Genomic DNA, 15137 nt, shown 5'->3' with positions numbered 1-15137 from the left:
GAAAACTCCCACAGAAGTAGAATTTCACCCCTGTCTTTTCCGAGCAAGGAGGTTTAGCTGATGAAAACTGAATTTGCCTTTTCTGCTCAATTTACTATTTGAACATCTGAAAAAAAAAAGATATATATGCTTCTCATTCTGTTTACTCTCCTGAGCGTAGTGGTCAGGTTATTCCATCTGTGTATTTGTACATGTGCTGGGGTGATAGTGTTGGGAAGGGGGAGTGAAGCTTTGGTTCTTGGAGTGCACCATGAAACACCTTCACACCGTACAGAGCATCATATCGTAGGGCAAGGGGTTGTGAGTATGCTCTGGTTTTATGTGGTAAAACTGAGGTAGGGATCTGTGTGCTTCAATAAACATCCTCAGTTCCCCCCCTCGAAAAATACCATATTAAGTATAGCATGAGCTGAATGCCTGTTTTCCCACAAAATTGCTCCAAATAATGCTCAGACCGATGGTGGGAACCAGAAACACTCTCCTGGTGCAGACCCAAGCTCCCTCTCCCTCCGCTCCAGCAGGAAGCTTGCTCCAGGACGCCGCGTGGTTAAGCAGCACGTATCTATGAATGGCGGAGAAATCAATGGTCCTAATCAAATTTGCTATAAAATTAACAAGATCCACCACTGTGCTTTTTTTCTTCTATTATCTCACCTAGTTGCCAGACTACTGTTACTGTGTCTAACACCAGGTGCATACTTTTTACACTGTTTTTTTCCTACGTATCATCTTTCAAATGGCACTTCTGTTTTTGAACAGTTCTTAGTTACTTTTCCTAGTCTGTCGTCTTTTTTTCTTGTTTTTTTTTCCTCCGACTTTATGAGCAAAATGCCTGTGATACCCATGTTGCTGTTTATCAGAGTAAAGCATGAGAATATAATTTCCTAGCCTGTGATTTTATGTATGTGCACGAATTTGTTATTGGAGGTGGTGGGAGGTTCAAACAAAATTACATTCCAGAGTCATCTAGTTTATTGTCCTGTGTTATTGCTGCAGTCTTGGATGATTTCCCAAGTATTTGTTTGGATTATTTCTGCAAAGAGAAGTTTGTTTTGTGGGTTGTTTTTTTTTTTTTTTCCTGAGTTTGGGTGCTTTTCCAGGAAAAAAAATACTAATTTTCTAATTCTCAAGTTTCTGTTTGGCTGCACCTTAAGGAATTCAATGAAACTTTTACCAAATTCAAGGGACTGGGCATTATGACCAAGGTCAAGTATCCTTACAGCCTGGTGCCTCCAGCTTGTGCATCACAGCCCCTTAAAATAAAGTAGGTGTTGGCCTGAGAAAGTCACGCAGTGTGGCCTGCCATGAAAATAATGTGAAGTTACATTATATTAGGCAGTGAGTTGCCCTTTAGGTCATCGGATTCTGAACTTCTTTCCTTTTCTGGAGCTGAGAGGTGCGTGTTAAGCACCTTTATCCATGTCCTGAGCACAGAGGCCATTTGAAGACACCCAGTGATGAGGCTGATGCTTCTCTGAAGCAGAGGTGGTGGTGGTGGAGGTGTCACAGCGATCGCCCACATGCTGGAGGGCTCAGAGCTCCCCGTTTGTGGTGGACCGTGACGGTATCTGCTATAATTTTGCTGAACTCGGCTCTGTCTGTGTTTGCTGGGCACAGTTGGGGTGCACTTGGCTGGTGGGGAACACCTTGGGGGCTCCCCAGGCATCCCTCTTTCTCATGGAAGTCAAGAGAGACTCGGTGCAAGAAGCAGAACTCTGCAGGCTGCTGAAAAGTATTTTTAGGGTTTGGTGGCTGCTCGACTGGAGGCTTTCTGGAACTCGTTCCTCTGCATAAGTGCAGCTTTTGGCCCCAAAATCAGTGCTCTGGATTTCCCCCTGATCCTTAAGCATTAGCAGCCTCCCTGAAGTTGCGGTACCTTCCAACACGGGTGTAATCGATGTGGATTGCAATTCTTTTTCCCCAGATCGTTAATAGAGGTAATAAGACTTGAATCCAGCCAATATCTCTACAGCACTGAACATCTTTGCTGGATTCAGTTGAATATGCTTTTCCCAGGTTCTTTGCTTAAAATGCTCGGAGTGGTTTGATTCCATTCAAGTGCCAGTTTTACTTCTTTTAGATAGAACTTCTGAGATGCTGCGTGAAGCTTAAGTTATTTCAATCATTATAATTAATCACGTATGAATTGCGTTCTGAAAAACTGACCAAATCTGTCCGTGATGATTTGCTTTTTGTAACGTCGCGTTGCCTAATGCTTGTGATTAAGTGAGGTTAATTTACAGGAGCCAGATTCTGGAGAAAATTACATATGTGTTCAGGTTTATGCACTCTGGGATAAATCCAAGCTCTGAGAATAAGGCACTGGAGAATTTTGTATTGACTTTGGTGTCATTAGGGTTTCACTGTCCTAATTACCTAAGTGGCAGTACTTACAGGGTACATAATAAATTTCCGGAATTAGGTTTAGGAGCTTACAAACCTTCTTGCCATATCTGTCATACTAAATTATTAGTAAACTAGGCTAGATTAACTAGGTAGTAATTAGTGAGGCTTTTTTTCTTTTCTGCCGAGGGAGAAGTGCTGTTGATTTGAGGGCTGGTTAGAGGGGGACAGAAGTCAGCTGGCTTTTGACTCTTGCTGGATCACGCCATCGTAAAGAAGATGAAGAGAGACAGGGAGGTGCCCATCTGTTGTAGCCCACCACCCAAGCCCTTCACGGCCCCGGGCACGCGGAGCGGCTGAGGGCTCCGCACACGGCATAACCCGCGCCGGGGACGGGCCGAATCCGCTCGCGGGTCCGAGGAGAAGCTGAGCCGCTCAGCTGTAGGCAGTTGGTGCCACCTGCGTGGTGATAGTGGGGGAGAGCTGTGGCACCAACCCAGCGGCAGCAGGAAGGCTTTGCCCAGCTCCGCTTCCATTGAAAAAATACAGGGAAAAGTATTTTTCAGCAGATTCACAAATGCAATAAAACTGTATTTTATTATTTGCTCTTTATGACTGTTTATGTCCAAGAACAATTTTCATCTTGCTAAGCTCTCAGTTTCCCAGCTGAAGATGCAGGGGGTTCTTTTGAAAATGCATCTTTTTCCCTAGCTAGAGCTTGCATTTTTATAGAGCTTCATGATACGTGTTTCAGACTGAGTTCCTTCTTTTTGTCTGTAGCTGAGATAAAGAATTAGTAGTTTAAAACAATAACTACATGTTCCTCTGTGATCAAGGAATTAGATAATCTGGCATGTTTGCTTAAGGGGTCTGTATCTTGGGGCTTTTATAGGGCAGTATTAAAGCCCTGAGCCTTCTTATTATGCCAATACCCAGAAGATTGCTTTAATGAGAAGTAAAGGGCCTTTTTCCAATTACAAGGGAATAACTGTATTAAGTTCCTGTGTTATGTCAACCTGCTTTGATTTGATTACTGCGAAAGAAATGGATTTATCTGTCAGTGTTACTTAATTAAGCCTTCTCATTGATGTTTTGCAGAGTAATATAGTGTAGTTTGCACATTTAAGTCTAAATACAAAGAAAATTGGTCGAAAGCTAAGACGCGACCCCTGAAGATAAGGCACAAGAGCCATTGCTTGTCACTTTCTGATCAGAGTCCAGAACTTCTAACTTTGGTGGAAGACCTTGAGCATTATATTGGCTCAGACTAAAACAATGTAAAGGGCAAGGAGTTTTCAGCTGAAATTGAGATGGCTAAACGTTTTGGAGTCTAGGCAAATCTTACAGAATGTTTCTGTGAGGTTAGTCTCCTAATCTCCACCCAATGTAATATGCTTGAGTATGTAGAATGATGTTTGTGTGTCTTTACTCTCAGCCTTCCCCTGATGCATCCCCAAAAGCTGCCCCTCTCCCTGCCCAGGAGTGTTCTTCCCGCTCGGCCGTGCTTCCCCCTGCTTAGGCAGGACTTCCTAGGTTAGTCTCGGGTGTGCCCAGGGCCTTGGTCTGGGATGTTTGCGGAGATGAGGAATGCCCCAGCCCTGAGGTATGTGTTGTTCCCCTCTTATTTTAAGCATCTGATAATGCCCACTGCTCTTTGGCATGCTTGGCTTGAGGGAGAGGTAGGGATAACGCAGCAAAGATACCGGAAAGGACAGTGGGTGGGAATTCAGCTCGCCACAAAAGCATATGTTTAACTGTAAGCGTGTAAATAGTTCCTTTTGCGTCATTGGGACCGTCCAGAAGTTGGCCGTGAAGCTGGAATTTCCATGTGCTACTGGAAAGTACTGGACATCTTCAGGAGCGTGTGCCTGAAAAAAATGGTTTTTGAAGTACGTGACTCAAAAGAGGTGCCACGGGTGGGTTAAATCGAGTGTATCAGCCCAGCATCTGTAGGAGGGGTGACAGAAGACTCATCTGGAGCTGAGTGCTGGGCTCCCAAAGGGAAGGGCTTGGCAACCAAGTGTGCCCCTTGCCCGGGTGGGTGTGGGGATGCTCCCTTCCCTCTCTGCTGTCCCTCCTGGGCACCGAGCGCACGAGGATTACGGCTCAAAACACAGCCCTCCAAAGTGTTATTTTAGGTGGTGCGTTAGAGTGCCCAAGACCACAGCGTCTATATTCTTAAAATATAAATAAAAATGTAGAGTACAGCAGCCTGTAAATGTAAATCTTGCCATGAGCCAGTGTAAGGGGCCTTGACAACATAGCTAACCTAAAATAATATGTCTTTTACAAAAAATATTAATAAATGAAGTTTCTAACAGGGAGTTATGTGAATAACGCCTCTGTGTTCACAAAAGCAGGGCCCTTGGCTGGTGTGGCTCTGTCCTTTACCCTCTGTTTTCCACACCCGTGAGTGGGCTCATGGGTCTGCAGGGCTGGAGCCCAGCCTGTGGGTGCTGGGGATGTCTCACACACCCCCCACACCCCCCCCCCGGCGGTGGGCACCCGGTCCCCCAGGGGCTGTTCCCGAGGGCTGAGCTATTCTGTGCGCGGGCGGATTTTGGAAGCTACACTCGAGGGTGGGACGATGCCCATCACAGTCAACGGGATAATATCCACTGGTTTTTAGCAAGCAATGGATCGGGGCTCTACAGAGTTAATTGCCTGTTACATAACACAAATGATTTTTAAAAATATGCCTAATTAACCTAATAGAATGGTTGATCTGATCTGTCAGGTAAATGATACACATTTTCTTTCTTTTTCTGGAGCTTAATTAAATATTTACCTAAGAGTGTCTTGTGCTATTAACACATTCATCTGTTATTGAGATAATAGGAATTGTAATTGGGGGAAAGTATTAAACTATACAAATGTGTGGGCTTTTTGTGTTGTGGTGTGGTGTTTTTTTTTTCTTTTTTAAAAAAATCTTGGAAATCAACCAGATTTGGTCACAGCACCCGTATTTTAAAGTGCTAATGGCCGTATCTGCTTCTCAGACAACTGAAGTTCCCACCGATCCCCCAAGTCCGGATGACACGATGCGCAGGTGGAAAGGAGCCGCTCGCGTGCGTCGTCTTCGGCAGCACTCGGAGAAAGTTTCTCTAGCCAAATATGTATTTTTCCAGTTAAATTAATGCTACTGTTTGTGCATGGCAAAAGGCAAGCAGTAGTATTATTTCATTAGAATGCTGGTGGGTACACAGGAGTAAGTTGGAAAATAGCACTGAAATGTGCAATAATACTGTTATACATCAATGTCAGTCACATTTCCTGATGTTTAACATACTGTAAGTAAAAAAAGTAATGGATTTAAGCAGTATGGTCCAGTCCATCAATGTACTAAAGGATGTGCTTAACGTTAAGCATGAGTGATCTCATTTACTTGAATTAACACAAGAGCGGACTGTGATTTCAGTGGAATTATTCACCGGCTTCCATTAAACCTGCGCGTGAGTGCCTCGCTGAACGGGCGTTATGTTTAGCCATTAAGTTTTTAGCCGAGTGGAAAGTCTCAGGAGACTCCCAGCTCATTTCAGGAAAGGTTTTGTGATGGCAGCCGTTGCGCCAGCGCATCCCAGTATACTTGAGGGCACTGTGAGGATCTTTCGCGTTCGGTGTTGGTGATACCCCGCGGAGATGAGTTCAGGGGCTTCTCCCAGGCCTTGGTGTGACCTCAGAAGTAGCGTGGCCAGCCCAGGGCTGGGGGCACGTCACTGCTTGGGTGGGGGGGACCCGAGAGGGACAGCCCTGTGTGGTTGGGATGTCATTGGAAGAAGCTACTGTGTGGGTCTCTTTTTTTTTTTTTTTTTTTTATTTTTTTTTTTAGCCTCCACATTTGAAAGAGCTTTCAGCATCATGAGGAAGTTTTAACAATAAACTGGATTAATTGACAATACTGGGAAAGACTTGGGGAAAGTGGAATAAAAATAGTTGCATCAGAGAAGAAATACTGGGAATTGTGAAATGGGGAGAGCATTCATATGCAAAATGTGCCTGTGACCTGATTTTTGTCAAGGAAAATGCAGTGTTGCAGCCTAGCTGGCCTCTTGCATACGGAAGCCGTGGCTGGCTACCGATGGTCACCTCGCCCTCCCAGGGTGACTACCAGGCTGTCCCTTGGGTGCGCAGATCAACGCACCCAAGAATATGGCAGGCTGAGACCTCCCTGCGTGGTGTTGCAAAGTCAGGAGGAACTCGGAGGAGTGCTGGTGCTTTGGTCCGTACCCCGAGCAGCAGGTTCCACCACAGCCTAGCACGTGCGCCATGGGACACGTTGTTCCTAGAGGTGCCCTCGCAAACGGAGGGGGAAAAGGGTTCAAAACACCCCGAAATGGGCTGGCTGGAGTGTCTCCCACCCAGTAATTTTCTATCAAATGATAGAGGAAGAAGAGGGAAATACCCCCTCTGTGCTTGGCTTTTGGAATGGGCTTTTCTGGAGGTACAAGTCCGTGCGTAAATGCTTTTCTGCAGCAGAAGCCTAGATGAGGTGGTGAGAGGTACATTTACCTCAAACATGCCTTCCTTCTAGGTTTCGTCTGGTTTTATCATGTTTTATTTTTACTGATTGACAATACCTGGTTTTGTGCTGGAGATTTTGATGGGTTTTTAACTGGTGCAGTGCAGTCACTTTTTAAAGTGTCGAGAAACACTGAGCCGCTGAAGTAATTTTTATGTTCAAACCTCAGGTTCCTGAGGGTCCGGTTCATTTCTGCTGTGAATTTAAATGAGTTAATTTAAGCAGTGGGTCAGAAGCCACTACCATCGTAGTAGCCCTGTGCCTGATTCTTAATTAAAGGCAACAGGAGATTAATTTGAAACATTAATTTAAAAGTGCCTATACAAAAGGAAAGAATTATTGCAATAAAGCCTAAAGAACTTTTTTGTCCCTAGATGTAGAAGACAGAACTAGCTCAGGGTCCTGGGGGAATGCAGGACATCCTAGTCCATCCAGGGTAAGTATATCTAATCTTTTTCCCCAAACCAGACTTCCTACATATGTAAATTTACAATCTTAAATATGAGTTTTACACCTGATTGCATACAAAAATGGGCATGCAAAGTCGGCTGTAGCCTGTCTTCTCTTTAAAGTTCCTTTTTTTTTTTTTGAACATTTAAACCCAATTCTGTGATTGAATTTGGCACCTGTTCCGCTACTTCTAAAGGTAGCAAGAATATTAATTAACCATTTTTTCTTGCTAGGCCCTGTCAACCCCCGTCACTACTCAGAGTGCAGGTGGAGCAGAGATGATGTTACCGAATGTTTCATTTCCTGCAGTTAGATTTTTAGGGCTTGTGGGTGTCACAGAGCCTGAGGAGAGGGCCTCAACTCATCCCCGTGCCGGGGGCTTGCTGGCCACTCCACAGCCACCTGTGGCCACCCCAGGGCCTGAGCTCAGGGCAGCGAAGCTGGAGAGGGGCCACCGGCTCTGTCCCAGCGTGCCAGGGCTATCCCACCATGTCCCTGCCCTTGCCGCTCAGCTGCTCTGTGCCTCTAGCTGGGGGGTTTCAAGGTCCCCTCCTTGGACAGGGGAAGCTGGGTGTTTTCGACACGTGTCGTGTCCCCCCCCGCCCCCCCGACCGCTGGCACCATCCGCGCAAGAGTGGGCTCCCCCTCCGGGGACGGCCGGCACCCCGGCCCGGCGATGCTCGGCGTTGGCTGGGATTTGCAGGATAGCTGCACTCAGTCGTTCTGCTTGTGGCTGGGGACAGTTACCCAAATTCTTTAGACACCTCAGGAACGGGAAGCGGTTCCCTTGGGAAGGAGGAAACGCTGTTTCCAGCAGAGCAGCACGGGCCTCGCCGGCCCCGCTCCCCAGCCGGAGCATCCCCGGGGCTGGGCACGGCTGGTGCTTCAGCACCGGGATGATTATTTCTATTTACTTCCTGCAAACGCATGAAGTACACTTACGCTGGGCAAAAAGTGGCTTTGCTCTTACTTACGCCCTTATTTAAACAGTTTGTTTAAATTGCTTTTTAATTGTTTTCTAATTAACGTGAAGGATCGGGGCTCGTGAGCAGCGCTGCCGGGAGCTCCGTGTCCTCGAGTGTCTGTCTGGCGAGGAGAAATGCGCTTGCCCTGTTCATCCCAGGCCTGTCCTTTCCCCTCGGGGCAGGTCCTGCCCTCGGCGGATGGATGGGGGGTCCCCCACTTACAGCGTGGCGGGGGGACCCTGGCCCTGCCGCCAAGGGAGGGAAGCCCGACACCTTTTCTTATTCCATCCTGCTTAGCATCCATTACGTCATTACTGCTCACATCTGTCAGTTTTATTTTTATCCCTTTTTTTTACTTGACACTTGTATTGCTTCCGAGGGAAAAATGTTTTGAAAAGTAAATTCTAAATTTGCACACACAATTATTTATGCATGCAAAAACTTGAATGTGAGTGTACAATTAAGTTTTGAGATATAAAGAAAAGAGCACGAGCCTGGGAAGAATTCTGGAGTTTCAATCAAGCCTGTGCATTAACTTGCAGTGTTATTCTGCAAACAGCCTGACCTCCCTCTCTTTCCTCCTTTGTGAAATGATGATGGTATTTCCACGTTGGGAGAATTAGTTTCTCGTGAGTTCTTCTGAACCAAAGAAACAAAACATTACATAACCGCTGCGCTTGGGCAATATCTGTAGTTAAATTTAAGATTTTGCTGATCGAGTGACTGAAAGCAGAAGGTTACTCCAAGACTGTTTCAGAAATTAGGAGCCCGATCCTGGCAAGGATTTTACACGTCCTTGACTCCGTGGGTACCGCGCGATGCTGCTGAGCCCCGGAGGAGTACTGAGGGGGGTGACAGGGCAGGGCAGGAGGGGGTGGCTGCCCCTCGCTAGCCACGCGTGAATGGCACGCACAAAGGATGAGTGCTACGTGGGGTTGTTTTTGCAGTGAGAAGTAACTTCCACGCCCACTGTGAAAAAAAATCTAAATTTTTTTTTTATAGTCCAGTGCATGTATATAGCAGCGAGGTGATTAAGACAGCAAATTCCAACATAAAAATAGATTTAAAAAAACGTTAAAAGGAGCATTTTTTTGCTGTTCTTGCGCATGTTATGGGCAAGAAGACTTTTATGCTGCGAGGGCTTTATGTGGAATTGCCCAGCATGAAATTCCAGGGACCTCATCTCAGTCACCCATTCAGGATTATCCACGCAGCAAACTGGAGTCAATTACTAATGAAATAAAAATTTGAAACAGCTTTAAAAATGTTCTGGAACATATCGCTTCCAGCAGAATCAATAGGGGAAAACAATAAAGGAAATAATATTTCTTCTAGCTGGCTTAAAATTTAGGAGGGAAATATGGGCCTGTAGGTTTTGAGAAAATGCCATTTAAACTTGTAAAATTGTGTTTTTTCCTGATTTGTTAACAGAACTATGGAGATGGGACTCACTATGATCATATGGCGAGCAGAGACCTTGGGTCGCATGACAATCTCTCTCCTCCCTTTGTCAATTCCAGAATACAAAGTAAGAAATCGAATTTCCTAACTTGACTGCGTTGTTGAAAGTGGAATAAGTGAACCAGAAATAAAATTCTGAGGGCTTAAATCCCTCATCCTCATTTTTTGGGGTTGATTATACTCGGCGTAAGGGTGGGAACATGGATTTTTAGTTGTTTTTTTTTTTTTAAGCGATCATGCAAATCCACAAATGTACCTCAGTGATGTTTATTGAACAGACTCTGTGTTCTTGCTGTGAGGGGGGTAGGACTTTTGATGCAGGAACTGCCCTATTTGCTGAAAGAGTTAAATGGTTGTTTCCTAAGGCTCAGTCTTTCCTTTTCAAAGAAGCGGCCAGTTGGCAGAGAAAATAAGGACACGCTCTGAACAGGACTTTTAAAGTAGAAAAGGATTTCTGAAAATATGATAAATATACGTTCACAAAAGGGAACAGATAAATAACTGGTGAGGGACACTGGAGCCATTGTTTGTTTTGGAGCCTGATGGATCGCTGCCTGCTGGGACCTGTGAGCTGCAGGCTCCTGGATTTCAGGCGAGGGCACTTGCAGCCTCTTCTGCTTTAGAGGAGTGAGATTTTGCCCAGGGCGTTTGGCAGGGACCCTCCTTCCACCCCACACCCCATGATAGAAGGTTTTGACACCCCTGAATAATCATTTAGCTTAGCAGCAAAGAGCATAGCAGTATGAAGAGAGGCTGTAATTATTTGTAAGTGAATGATAGCTACTTTCTTTATTACGGTTGATAAATGAGTTTGGTTAAAGTAAATATATGATGTAAAAATATTAGTAATGCTTATGCTTGGCCAAGATCACACCCTTCTTCTGCAGTTGTCAATGAACTAACCAAATGCTTTGCTTTAAAGGGTTGAACGCGAGCCAAAAAAAACATGGAGCTGTAACTGCGATATATCATTCTTCAGCTCTAATATACGTCCCTAAAATATGCCTTGTCTTTTAATATTGGGAAATATCTGTGAGTTGTTTAACATATGGGACAATGTTGGAGCTTGTAGTCATTTGTATGTATTCACGTACAAAACATGGTTACAACAGTTTTAAAGGGTCTAATATAAGCCAAAAAAAGCATGGAAATTTCAACACTCCCTCCTTAACTCACGCCATGGGGCTTAGGTAGTGCGCAGAGACACTTTGCAAATAGCCACACACTTCTGTGAAACCCACTGGGCCGCGTGGTGCTTTCTAGTTTAACCTTTAATTTGAGTCTTTAGAACTTAAAAGTCTCTCTCTCTTCTGCCTGCCCTTGGGTTACAGAAAAATCTCTTTCCTGACTCTGATTGTTTTTGCCAGTCTTAGTGAAAATACAGGTTTCGCTTGGTTTAAGAAATAGTTGTTTTATAAAAACACATTCGGAGACACCCGGTTAAAGAATTAAGCCGTGGAATACTCTGATAAGGACCTTTGGAAACGCTGATGTTTCTGGGAGGTCCCACTTGTCACCGTCAGAGAGTTGGCCTGGCCCAGTCGCGGCCCCGCAGACCCGAGCGGGAGGCGTCCGCTCCAGCCCTGGGCAGCATCCTGCGCTGTCCGCTCCCGAAGCGCCCTGAAAGTTTGTGGTTTGAATGAGATTTGATAATTTGAGCTGCAAAGGAGACCGGTGATGTTCCTACACACGGAGATGAATGTGTGTGCAAGCGTATGGCGAGCGACCAACCGCCTTTGACAAGCGTGCTGTTGCGCAATAACGCGTGTGCCGTCGGCTGCCTCCCGCGACCCGCGGCGTTTTGCAATCATGCTTTAGTACAGTTCTCTGCTAATTAGAGTGGACTCTTCTTATCGGGGCAGCCCTTTAATCCCCGGTTTTGCTCCGGTCCTGGGCGCGGGGCGTTAGGCTGGAGGAGGAGGAGGGTTGGCTTTTGGCATGTGTGCACGTTTCCTTCCGCTCAACGCCTCGGAGGGCCTTGGCCGGGAGGGCTGTTTCGGTGCCATGTGGGAATGGAAACCCTTAACTGGCACCAACGGGGCATCCAGGGCGACTAGCGTGGCATGTGTGGCCACCAGTGTGGCGTCTGTCATTCCCAGGACCGCGCGTGTGAAGCCTTGCCCCAACAAAGACCGCTGGTCATGTCTGCATTTGTGATTTGAGGAGAAATCTTAATGTTGGGGTGATGAACAGTGCACGGTGCTGTCTCCTCGGGCTGCCAGCTCCCGACTCCTCTTACTCCACGTGTATTTTACCATTTCTCTTTCTCTGGCTGGTCTTCGGACTCTCCCAGGGAAAGGGCCCTCTAAACGCTGGTGTTACTCAGCTGGCACCTGCAGAGTCACACTGTAGTTTTCTTTCCATGCTCTTCTCTTGGCAACTGATACAGAGTCAGACAATTATCCGACCTGAACTGGTTTTATACTGGTGGATACTGTTGACTTGGGTGGAGTTGCTCCAGATTTGAGGCGGTTTTCCAGGCAAGGACTTTGTTGTTATTGGGGATAGATGTTACCGACCCTGTACCTGTAAGCCACAAATGTTTGCTTAAATGAGGGCTTCTGTTGCATTTTATTTTTCAGATATTTGTTTTTAAAATACATTTTTACGTGGCCAGTGTGTAGCAGGGAGCCTGTGCGTGTGGCTCTGGAGCAAGCCCTGCGGGGAGGAGCGGAGGGAAGGCACAGAGCTGCGTGCCTTACTCAGACTGCTCACGTGTATTCAAACACAGCTTGCTTTGTGTGCGTCCCGAGTCCCACTACCCTGCTAGGTGTTTTCTTAAGAGTATCTGACGAGTAGTTTTCTGGCCCAGCAATGACACGCGCAGGGGCAGATAGCTGTGGTGGGTATGGCCCATGGCGTGTCGCTTCTCATCTCCTCTCCCATTTCCAGGCGTGCTCTTTGGGAACGTCTCTTATCCTGCTACTTGGAGTATCATGCTAGTACATCAAATCACTTACCAACGCGCAGTAACTTGCTTCTCACCCCCCCTTATAGCTTGATGGAGCGTTTCACTGCAAGGATTAGATTGAGGTTTCAGGCGCTGCTGAAGAAAGCTGCCGGCTTATGTGGTGACCTTTGAATCTCATCTGGGTTAGTGGTTGATATTTTGATTTGGTTACTGTGGTCATATTGTGACAGCTGCTGGTTCATTAGAATTCAGTTCCTCTCCTCCGTTTGCCTACCAGGAATATTTAGGTTTGTGTTGCTTCAAAGTGCTCTAACTACCCTGAATTCAACCCGGCACGCCGCACAAGGTGAAGCATTGTGAAGGCTTTCGCTCCCCAGCCCGCCGGACAGGCAGGCACGGCGGAGGGGATGGTAGGGAGGAACTTGCTGCGGGAGAAAACTTTCCCTGAGGTTTACAAAGCTGATTTAACCCAGTTGGTTGAATGTAGTAAAAATGAGAATAGAAAAGATCAAAAGCGTTTTTCTTACGTTGTTGCATGGACAGTTTGTGTTCTCCTCCCCTCCACATGTAATATTTTTGCTGTTCACAGGAGTGATTTTATATATCTTAGTGAAAAAGTTCCTACACTACTAATTAGAAGGCAGCATTTAATTTCCGCCGTTGCTTTGAGACTCTCTTAAAAGGACCCAAGGTCACTGAACGTAGATCTCTTAACAGTTGTAGGAGTTGGTGGGTGATCTACTACGTGAAGACAAAAATCTTTGCTGGTGTTTATTTTCTCTTTCTATTGCTGAACACGAAGCGAAGAGCAGACCCAGTGCCTTACTCTCCCTTCCCTCCCGGCTGTCTGCTCCAGAGCGCTGCCGTGCTGCCCCAGCTTGGGCTCCTGCACGACCCCATCCCTGACACGCTTCTGGGAGGGCTGGCACGCGCCTTGCCACAGTCTGGCACTTGTATCGCAAACAAAACGTTTTCCCCTCCGGTTCCTTCCCTTTTCCTTTTAAAAATCTCCAAGCTGTAATTTTCCTCTTAGCATTGTTATTTTGGTGGCTGCTTCTCCCGGTTGGAGTGGCTGAGCAGTGCCCAGAGGCAGGGCTGGTGCCCGGGGTGTCTGGGGAGCCCGGCTCGGCTCTCGCTCTGTGGCAAGTTGGCTAACGTCTTGGTGATCCAACGTGCCTTCCTATTTATCTCTCTGAAGAGTGTACGCTGTGTATTTTGCAGGGATATTGTGAGATGTGATGAATTACTGTCTGGAAAACATCCTGAGTTCCTTGGATACCCCGTCTACGTGCCAATTTTTAATATTATTTTTAATGCTATGATAGCACTTGTCTCCGTACGAGTATTGCTGTGGCGTTTGCTTTTAATCCGTACAGCTTTGATTCTGTTACTGTTATTACAAGTAGAACTGGAATTTTTGCAGATTAGTTAAGTTTACCCAACACAGCATTATAAGGCCTTGCTTTCAATTGCTAAACTGTAAACATTTGGGATGAAATTTTCCATGCTGTGTATCTGACTCAGCCTGATTATTATTTTTTTAACCTTCTGCAGAAATGATTTCAACATTTCCTAAAATGAGATTACATTTCATCCTGGCACATTTTTGATTTTCTCAGTTAGTGTCTGGCACATCACGAACATTAATTCTTTTTCACACCACCTCTGTTATGTCAGGTGGCTTTGGTTCCCGTTTTGCAGCTGGAGAAGTGAAGGTACGTGAGGAACCATGAGGGAAATGTCAAAAACTGTCCAGTAATTTTTCAGCTGTAAATTTAAAATGCAAAAGGGTTTGATGGTCTCTCAGTTCTTGTGTTCAGTGGCGCCCAAAGATGCCAGCACTTGGGGAAATGGCAGTTGTGATGCTTCATGTGGGTCATCCACGTTGTGGGAACAAACACTCAGTAGCCACTTCCTTACCTTAGTGGTATCTGCTCTTTTAAAATTGTTTCTAAAGCCCTTTTCAGGGCAGCGCAGTGTGGAGGAGCCTGGCAACTTATGGTGGATAGAAAACAAAGAAACTACTATTATATTTGGAAAAAAAGTAAATTCTGTGTGATACACAGAAAGAAACACGTGACGACTTTTTAAAAAAGCAGCCAAAGGTGAATTTTCAGCAATCACAAGCAGAACTGTGTTTTCCAGAGAAATCTGTGACTGACTAGCTGCAGCATTAACTAAGATGAGTTTTAACAACAGAAAATCTGAGTGTAGCAACTAAAAAAGGTCAGGAAAGGCCTTCAGAAACCAAAGAACTGGAAATCCCAGTCTCCAGTTTTCATTTCAAGTGTTTTCCATTCGCGCAGCTGACACAACCCAGCACCTGAACGGACGGGGCGTGGCGGGAGAGCGTCATCTCTTCGAGCGCTCTCCCTGCGGCTGAGCACCCGGGTGCTCCCCAGCCTGCTGGACAATGGTAGGAGTGAGCTGCCCATCCTCATTTCTCCTGGAAATGAGGCCGTTTGGGGTGGATGCAGTAGGGCTCCAG

General features: G+C 46.0%; 1 protein-coding gene across 11 annotated transcripts in view; it reads left to right on the top strand.

Moving 5' to 3' along the window:
* LOC141918134 (transcription factor 4) overlaps positions 1-15137 on the top strand; it is a 239365-nt gene that overhangs the window by 71969 nt on the left and 152259 nt on the right. For all 11 annotated transcript variants that reach the window (XM_074812209.1, XM_074812204.1, XM_074812203.1 and 8 more), the window contains 2 exons: positions 7237-7298; positions 9709-9805. In XM_074812209.1, the coding sequence (XP_074668310.1) occupies positions 7237-7298; positions 9709-9805 (159 nt within the window). The remainder of the gene's footprint in view (positions 1-7236; positions 7299-9708; positions 9806-15137) is intronic.

Source organism: Strix aluco, chromosome Z (assembly GCF_031877795.1).
Source record: "Strix aluco isolate bStrAlu1 chromosome Z, bStrAlu1.hap1, whole genome shotgun sequence".
Lineage (NCBI taxonomy): Eukaryota > Metazoa > Chordata > Aves > Strigiformes > Strigidae > Strix > Strix aluco.
The sequence above is the reverse complement of the archived record's forward strand: the minus strand, read 5'-3'. Positions and strand labels throughout refer to the sequence as shown.